Raw genomic sequence first — 8,875 nt, forward strand, 5'->3', positions numbered from 1 at the left:
GCCGGCGCGGGGCTGCATCCCGCAGCCTTGCCCGGGGCGAGGGGCAGAGGGGCCGCGGCCCTGCCTGCGCCCCACGGGGAAGCGGGAGGCTGCAGCGCCGCGGGGCAGGACGGCGCTGCCGAGGGACGGGAGGCGGCGGCGCTGCAGCGTGGGGGCGCCGGGGGTGCCCCTACGGCCGCGGTGTTACACCTCCCTCGCGGAAAATCGCATCCTTCTTGCCTGACCCACGGATAAGCCCTAGATCTAGGGGCAGTTTGGGGGAGCGAATGTGATGCGCAGAGGAAGCGTGAATGCGGTGATGCCCGTGCGCCCCTCTCTCTGTCCCCAGAGGGGACCAGTGGCAGCACTGGGGGACGAAATGGTACCTACCCCCCTTCCCAGCCTCCCCTGCCCTCCCACACTGCAGGTGTGGGGCAGCTGCCACCCTCCCACCCCCTCTTCCCCTCCCCTCCCCGCACAGCTAACATCCCGCAGCACAGCGGGAATGTTTCCTCCCTTGGCCTCAGGAAGCCRTCTCTCCCTGGCAGAGGGTCCCGAAACTCTGCCTTTGTCCCTTTTTTGTGGCTTTGTGAAAGCCCCCAGGATTCAGCGGTGCCAGCGATGCACGACTGTGGGTAGGGGCTGCAGGAAAACAAGAAAAATGCAGGCAGGCAGGCCACAAATCAGCTCTGTCTCTCTTTGCGTAAAGCATTTATAGGGTTTATTTTCTCATTTTTAAACAGGCTTTTGGCCTGAGCACCTGGGAGGCTCTTGTTGCCAGCCTGGTCCTTGGCCTGGGCTCTGGCACAGGAGCCCAGGGACCCTGAAAGGCGCTCACACACTTACCCTGGAGAGGCTCGGGTGCCTGAGCCYGGTAGCGTGCTTCTCTTTGAAGGGAGGACCAGTCCCAGGGTTGCAGCAAGCAGATTTGGAGTCCAGGGCTTGTACCTGATCTTAGCTCTCCCCTTGAAAAGCTTGCTTGCTCTCCTTGGCTTTTTGTGCTCTTCTCCTTCCACGCTTGGTGCTTTCCCCCAGCCTTGGGATGCTGCTGTGCATGAGAGGGGTAGAGGCAGCTGAGGCATGAGCTTCCTGCTGGCCACCTCCTTGCCTGGGAATTTGGCAGGGATGGGCCTGCAGTTTGAGGAGAAACCGTGGAACGGGACCTGATTGGGGCTGTCCTGCAGCCATGTGTGAGAGCAGAAGCTGGTTTGTGCCATCCCTCAGGGGCTGCTGGTGCAGCAGGCTGCCTATCCAGGTTTTCAGAGCCCTAAAATCATCCCCTCCTCAAGTGAGCCGCCAGCACAGACTGGCAAGGAAAGTCTCTGCGGCATGTATGAGAGGAGGGAATGGTCTGAGCGATGGGGAACAACCAGCCAGCCCAGCCCTTTACTCTTTGCCTTTTCTCGGTGTGGGGCTGCAGAGGTCTGTCTCCATCTCCTGTGTCTCTCCCTTGGCCRTGATAAGCCATCAAACCTCCATGGAGGATGGAGGGAAGGCAAGCGGCTCTGCTGTGTGGTTCTAGTGGTGGCAGATGCAGCCTAGTATCATGAAGGAAGTTTGGGAGAGTGCAGATGACTCAGATCTGCAGCTAGAGCCAAAGTGTAAACCAAGATCTGCTGGGGGCTGCTGCAGCTCGTTGCATCCTGTGCTTTGTGTGGGACAGCTCTGGGGGGTGTGGGGCTTTGCAAGGTGGCTGCGCTGAGGCTGCAGAGCAGTGGGGCATGGGGCAAAATCAGTTGTTTCTTTCATGAGGGAACTTCTGGTTTCCTTTCTCAGGAGGATGAGTTCACATGCCTTTCCCATGGTACATAGGTGTCCTTTCAGCCCCAGAACCAGGGCTGGGTATTACTCAGCTCAGGGCAGTTGCCTACTGGGATGTACCTTCCTTCCTGCCAGTCTGAGTTGGGATTCCCCCTCAGCTGCCCTCCCTGCACTGGTTCCTGACTTATGACAAAATGACATTGCAACAGATTCTTGCATCATAGCCGTTGTCCGTTAGCATGCCCAGCGGAGGCTACTTGCTCCTGCGGTGTTTGGTCCTGCTCTGCCCCTCTGTAACTTGCTAAGCGTCTTTGCCAACACACTCCTCCTTGAGTTTTCTCCGCTGGTCTCACCACACTGGGATTGCAGTTGGAGGTCTATGTATTACTCATTCCTGCCTGATTCTACTTGCTGATTCACCCTGAGCTATAGCATGGTTTTTTTTAATTTATTTTTTATTTCCTTTCTGTTTTAATGAACAGGAAAGCTATCCCAGTAGCTCCCAACTTAACTTTTGGGAGCAGGGGCAAATGCTAAGGCCATAGCTGTGGAGAGAGATAAAGGGCTTGATGGGGGAACTGCAAATAACTAGGGACAGCCTGGGAAAAGGAGTTAATATAAGGATAAAGTGGCATGACATGAGGTTTGTGTGGCTCTATCAGATCACCGTGCTGCCATACCAAAAGGAATGCTTTGGCCATCTGCATCGTCCACCGCTGCACCAGAGCATTACTCTTTTTTTAAAAACTTTTCTCTGAAGAATCAGAAAGTGGTCAGGAGTATGTGGCTGGCTCCACAGGGCTGGTGGCAGAGTGAGGGGGACCTGGCACAGTCCTGCCTCACCTCCCCTTCTTTGCGCCTTCCTTTGTCTTCCTGCTTTCCTCTCCCRTGCGCTCCGCCTGGCTGCTCACCGGTTGGTCTTTCTGTGCTCTGGCTCGCGTCTGGGAGGGAGCCACCCACGCGGCTTCGCTGCCCTCCTACCTTTGGTGGCCCATGTCCCGGTGATGCTGACAGCGCGATCGTGGGCTCCAGCTTGACTTCCTTTCCTTTCCGAGAAGCCTCGCTGATGAAGCGCATGTACGCAGAGCTGCGCTGCAGCTGGGCTAGATGCTGTCGTAGGCACTGCCTCGTGCTTCCTTTCTCAGTGGGAAGGAGACCTGGCCAGTAGTGGCGCGAGCTATTCCTAGGAGCAAACACCAGGAACGCGAGCAGATGGACTGAAGAGGGTTCGTTTTCCTGAGGGCTTTCATTAACTTGCTCATGTAAGGGAGTTGCTGTCAGATATTTGATTTCTTTGTTAAACCCTATCTGAGTGGGGCATATAACCCGATTATGAGAGGGCAAATGAAACCTCCAGCCTTGGTTATATTCATGTCTCTCCATGCCCTGGTGTGTGGCTATGGCTCTTTGTGCCAGATAGCTGGTGAATGCTGAAGCCTTGTACAGTGGCTTGTAATTACAGGGTTGCCGGTCAGCAGTCATGCTGCACAGAGTGGCTGTAAATCACTCTAGTTTCAGGCTCAGCTCCCGCAGCCTCCTCCCYGGGAGGGAGGAATGGTGTAGGTCTGCGTGTGCGCATCGTGCCTGCAAGGAGACGAGCGGGGGCAGGAGGGGGATTATAYTGAAGCCAGAGTATCGGCACAGCAGCGTCAGCATTGCAGCTGATTGCTGCCGCCATTTGCCTGTGACGATACCGCTGAGTTTGGCGGTGGGGCCAGGTGGCTGCCCGACAGCCCGGGGGACTGAGCTGTGCCGTGTCCAGGACAAGTGCTCCTGGAGACGCTACATCCCTGTGGAGCAACCCCATCGACCGCCCCTCTCCTCTGTTACCCAGATCAAGTGACCATGACTGAGAAGACCCAAGAACCTCATGTGGAGGAAGATGATGATGAACTGGATGGGAAACTCAACTACAAACCTCCTCCCCAGAAAACACTGCAGGAGCTGCAAGAGTTGGACAAGGATGACGAAAGCCTCGCTAAGTACAAGAAGTCCCTGCTGGGAGATGGGCCTGTAGTGTCAGGTAAGCTGAAGTGCCCTAATGCGAAGGGATTGGGGTGGTGCATAACAACAGTGAATTGTGGGCAGGGGGTGAGACAGCCCCAGACAAGAGGAAGCTTGTTTGGCCAGGCATGTGCACTGCTTCTGTTGGAATGGGATGGGGGTGGACTGGGGATAGACAGGTAGGAGTGCACAGAAAGAATGCAGGAAGGACACTGACCATTAGGCGTAAGGCAGTAGGGAGTGTTAGCACAGGATAGGGACCTATGGTGTGTTGGCTTGGGGGGCTTCTGAGGGGTGAGAAACACGAGGGTACCAGTATATGTTTAAAGGGGACCTTGCTGCTTAGAAGGATCTTAAGAAGGGAGTGTCCTTTAGAGGAGAGGTTTATAGGTATTGAGATGGTAATTGGAGGGATCCCTGCTAAGGAACTGGTGCAGATGCGTGGGTTGTGTTGTGCAAGTGCAGTGTCTGTGTGGGAAAGCAACCCTGTTTCTTTAGTTTCCCCTTCCTCMCCCCATATTTCATTTTGTAAGCTGACAGCTTCCCCCTAACTTTCCTATCCTGTAGACCCAACAGCTCCCAACGTGGTGGTCACCCGACTCACCCTGGTATGTGACTCTGCGCCAGGACCGATCACTATGGACCTCACAGGTAGGTACGGATTCTCTTTGGGCACACAGGGGAATAAGCAAAGGTCCTGGCATGCTTCAAATTAAAAAGGAATTTGGGGGTGCTACAGCAGGTTTTAGAGGAACCCTGAGGACATCTTAGGCTTGTTGCTTATTTAAGACATACATTTATGAAAAAGACAAGGAGATGTAACAGAGGAAAGTCTCAATGGTCTTTTTCTTCATTTAGCACGTTCTAGGAGCTACTGGGTTTCTTTTGCCTTCTGCTCTTACTTCCCTTCAGTTAGGCCTCACAAGCACAAGGTATGTGCATTCATTAGGGTAACAGACTGTTTTGAAACTTCAGAATCAAGCAATACTGTAGTTCCGGCTGCTGGGGACATGGGGAGAGATTCAGGCTTCACCTTATATGGGCTTCTCAGCAGTGAGAGGAAGCTGGGCATGGAGCAGCAGAGAGGTTTCCTGTTCAGCTGAAACCACACAGAGCCCTGCTGAGCCGGGGCAGCCTTGCGCACCAGGCAGGAGCTGTGAAACATGCCCAGCTCCTATTAACCTGCTCACCAGAGCCTGGTGTGAGGCATGGGCAAAATGTGTTATACGCTCCCATGAAGAGCTAATTGTGAGTCTGTGCATAAATATCGTCATGCATATGTGCCTAGATTGGTATTTATTCGGATATTATCTGCACAGATGTGGACATAGGCATGTGCACATACGCAGGCCCAGTCATTTCTTTGCATGTATGCTCACAGTGCAAATGCTTGTACAGACCTTTGCACATTCTTCTTGCAGGCATGCAGTCTTTCGAAGGGATGCTYACTTTCCATACTAATCCTAGCCCCATTTCAGCCCCCTGTGTGTGATCTCTTCCCACCTCTAATTAATGACCTGAACAACTTCTTACAGGTGACCTTGAAGCACTCAAGAAAGAGACCTTTGTATTAAAGGAGGGAGTTGAATACAGAGTTAAGATCCACTTCAAAGTGAGTTGCTTTCTTTCCGGTTGCTTCTCATTGGTTGCTGAAGCCCATCACCAGCAGTCTATCAGATAACTAGAGCTGGCAGCATGCCTGCCAGAAAGCCAGGCCTGTGGAAAGCACCCCTAGCTTTAGGTGTCTTCCTACTCAACAAGGGAATCCCCTTTTCAGGTGATTGCTGTCGTTTGCTCACCTTTTGGAAATAGTTGCTTCCTATCAACTCATGATGGTGAACAGCAGGTTGTTTTGGAGCCAGCTAGGTATCTTTGACTGAGTTTGGCTTGAATTTTTAGCTATCAGAAAATCTTTAATCCACACATAGTAGGAATRTAAGTGGGGGAGAAGACTCCTTTCTATGAAGTACTTTTATAACTTATTCAGTCTGCATTGCTGGGCTTACTGAGTATATAAAAAGATGAAATATTATAGCATTTGGCTGAAGATATCTGAGATCTCCTTAGTTGTGATACACTTGAACAGGCTTATTTTCCCCTCTCCCAGTTGGCATGTGTCAGCCATTTTGCCTGTTTCCAACTGAAAATGAAATGTGGTCACAATGCAATGTGGCATCCAGCACTGAAGTGATTATCTTCACAAGTATTTGTTGCAAACAAAGCTGGATTTGGCAAAGTGAAATGGGAAGGCGGATAGGTATCCTGAAACAAGAGAGGGAAAGTGTTAACATTTAGGTTCTGTGAGAAAGATTTCCCTCTTTCTCTGAGGCTTGTTCWCTGTCCTGGAGATAACTTTGTCCCCAGGGACACCTCCAGCCCTTCTTTGTCCTATGAAACATTTCCTACGTATCTCAGCCTTGTTGACAGAAGATGTCTGGAGCCAGACAAGTTATTCTAACTCCCTCCCTCAGTCCCAGAGCTGGAAAGGGCTGGTACCATGTGGATTGTCTCCTGGGATGTAAAAGGATCTGCCTATCTTGTTTCCAGATTGAGTCATGCTGCAGGGACGCAGTGTGTACTGGGTGGGGTCAGCAAGGGATATGTCCAAGCTATCCTTGGGAGACTTGAGGAAAGATTATGGAAAAAAACTGTCCCTCCATGTCTTGAAAATGAACTTGCCAACTCCCCATTGATCTTAGAAGGCAGCAGGGAGACCTCAGCTAATCTTGTCCACCTCTTTGTGTTAAAGAGATGAATCCGGTCACCATTTCCAGTTTTCAACACAGAAAGTAATATCAGGGAACTCCCTGCTTCACTTTGGTTTGCCTTTATCAGCCCATCCTGGGAAGATTGATGTACTGCAGTCAATGTCAGAGTCAGGGGAAAGACAGGGAAAGGTGAGAGATGCCCTCAGACACACACATGGTTCCATAGGTCTTTGGGAGATTGTGGAGGAATAATGTCAGGGCTCCCCTCAGCAGTACATGTCTTGTGCTGGGCCCTTGGGAGCAGTGGTGTAGGGAGCCAAGATGACTCATTTTGAGACATGTTTCTAAAGAGAGAGGGRRRAAAAAAAAGCAGATAACTGCACCAAAAACTTATTTTGTGACACTTATTCCTGGTCGCTTCTTGCAGGTAAACAGGGACATTGTATCAGGACTGAAATACGTGCAGCACACCTACCGGACAGGGGTGAAGGGTGAGTAAGAGACCTTTCCACCTTGCACACCAGTGCTTCAACCCCCTGCAAGCCCCCTCTGCTCACAGAAGTGTTCCCTGCAGCTTTGAGCTGGGACAGAGCCCCCATTGGCCCAACTGGCCTCTCTGCTGACACAGAAGAGACTTCCTAGCAGAGTGCATTAGCCTGAACTCTGCATCACCCAGACCAACTACTTCCCCTGCCTGTGTTAACTCCCTGCAAGCCAGCTCTGGTATGTGTGTGCTGCACCACAGTCTGCAGTAGAGATGTCTCCAGAGAYGCTGTTTAGATGGTGCTTGCCACAAAGATTTCCTCTCCATACATAAGTTGTCCATTCCCCCCACCCCATRGATTGTCTTGCCCTTTATAGAGTGTACAGTCCTTGCAGGTCTTATCACCCTCTGAAAGTCTTCYGGATGCATGTGATAAAACGTGGAGCTGCTTTACAAAGTTTTGCACTGTCCGCAGGGCCCTGTTTTTGCCCATTGCCTCTCTTGTTTGTATAGAGCTGCCCTGCCTAGGCTAGGCAGAGGGAAGCCCCATTTCACAYATACATCCCACATTCACATCTCTGCATACAGCCACCTCTAAGGCTCCAGCATCCCATTCTCACCAAAAGAGAAGTAGGAAGGGATCAAGAGAGATCTTTAGCAATATGTTGTGTATACCTACTCCCTTCCAGCAGCATGTGCATGAGAGAGGATACAGACTGAATTGCCTGCCCATCTGTCCATCTGCCTGTTCATTCTTCTATCTGTTCAGTTATTCCTGTGCTTCACTTCATCCAGTTTCTCATTTCCTATGCTGATTCTGTCCCCTTTGCTGACTTCTGTCCCTTTCTCTCTGCACTGCTTCCTTTCTGTCTGTGGTCTGTGCTCATGCTCTTGCTCTCTTCTCCCCTTGTTTATTCTCCACCTGAGGGGTTTGTCCCTTGTGGATTGTTTTCTCCTAGTGGATAAAGCCACATTCATGGTTGGCAGCTATGGGCCACGGCCAGAGGAGTATGAGTTCCTAACGCCGATTGAAGAGGCCCCGAAAGGTATGCTGGCTCGAGGCACTTACCACAACAAGTCTTTTTTCACGGATGATGACAAGCACGACCATCTCACCTGGGAGTGGAACCTGTCCATCAAGAAGGAATGGACCGAATGAGTTCACCCAGTTTGCCTTCCCCCTTCTGTTCCCCTGCCTCCTGCACCAGGCTCCAGGCGGGTCATGCCCACTGTGCTGCTCCTACTCCTGCTACTGTGGCTGGCCGCAGCCCTTGCAGCCCCTCCTGTGGGCGCAGGGGGCTCTGTGCCAGCCTCGGTCTGTGCACAGGCCTGCAAACGGCCTTTGCTGCTTCTTCCAGTACACTGAATATAACTCGCCTGTTCTCACCACTGCTCCATCATGACACAYAATGGGTTAAATTGGGAAGCATCTCCCTCTCCTGCTTCCAGTACTTTCTCCTGCTGCCTTCACGTCCCCTTCTACACCAACTCCGGTCCCAGAAGTGCCTTTTCTAGGAAACAAGGTCACCTCGCCAGCTCCTTGATTCTCCTGGCAGGGCGGACTGGTCCCTGGAAAATCCCTATCTGAATTACATTTGCCATGTGCTCTGACTCATCATAAATGGCCACTTACCTCCTATGATGGTCTCCTGGTCTGTATGTGGTGCCCTACCCTGTTGAAATCCATCCTTGTGCAGGCAAAAACAGTCAGGGGGATGCAGCTAGATGCTGTAACAAGACTTCAGTGTTCCAAGAATAAAACCAGTTTGTTTCTTCTTTTCTGCATGAGTGTCTTATTCTTTCCGGAAGTAGATCTCCTGGTGCTGACCTTCAGGGTTTTGCAATGAGGTTTACGTGAAGGATGTGTTATAGGTAGGCATAAAAGTGTGTTTCTGAAGTGTCTTCCACTTCAAAACGTCAGCCAGCCTCTAATGTATAG

General features: G+C 51.6%; 1 protein-coding gene across 2 annotated transcripts in view; it reads left to right on the forward strand.

Moving 5' to 3' along the window:
• ARHGDIB (Rho GDP dissociation inhibitor beta) overlaps positions 1 to 8,719 on the forward strand; it is an 11,057-nt gene extending 2,338 nt beyond the window's left edge. Inside the window, exons 1-6 of one of the 2 annotated variants that reach the window (XM_085321296.1) lie at positions 2,908 to 3,002; positions 3,575 to 3,763; positions 4,312 to 4,395; positions 5,280 to 5,356; positions 6,880 to 6,943; positions 7,896 to 8,719. In XM_085321296.1, the coding sequence (XP_085177422.1) occupies positions 3,586 to 3,763; positions 4,312 to 4,395; positions 5,280 to 5,356; positions 6,880 to 6,943; positions 7,896 to 8,095 (603 nt within the window). In that variant the 5' untranslated portion in view covers positions 2,908 to 3,002; positions 3,575 to 3,585 and the 3' untranslated portion in view covers positions 8,096 to 8,719. Of the gene's footprint in view, positions 1 to 2,907; positions 3,003 to 3,574; positions 3,764 to 4,311; positions 4,396 to 5,279; positions 5,357 to 6,879; positions 6,944 to 7,895 lie in introns of those variants that run through there. The other variant, XM_085321297.1, reaches the window with a different exon arrangement.
• Positions 8,720 to 8,875: the final 156 nt, after the last annotated feature.

This window comes from Rhea americana, unplaced genomic scaffold (genome assembly GCF_003343005.1).
Source record: "Rhea americana isolate MKP2758 unplaced genomic scaffold, rheAme1 scaffold_69, whole genome shotgun sequence".
Taxonomy (NCBI): Eukaryota; Metazoa; Chordata; class Aves; order Rheiformes; family Rheidae; genus Rhea; species Rhea americana.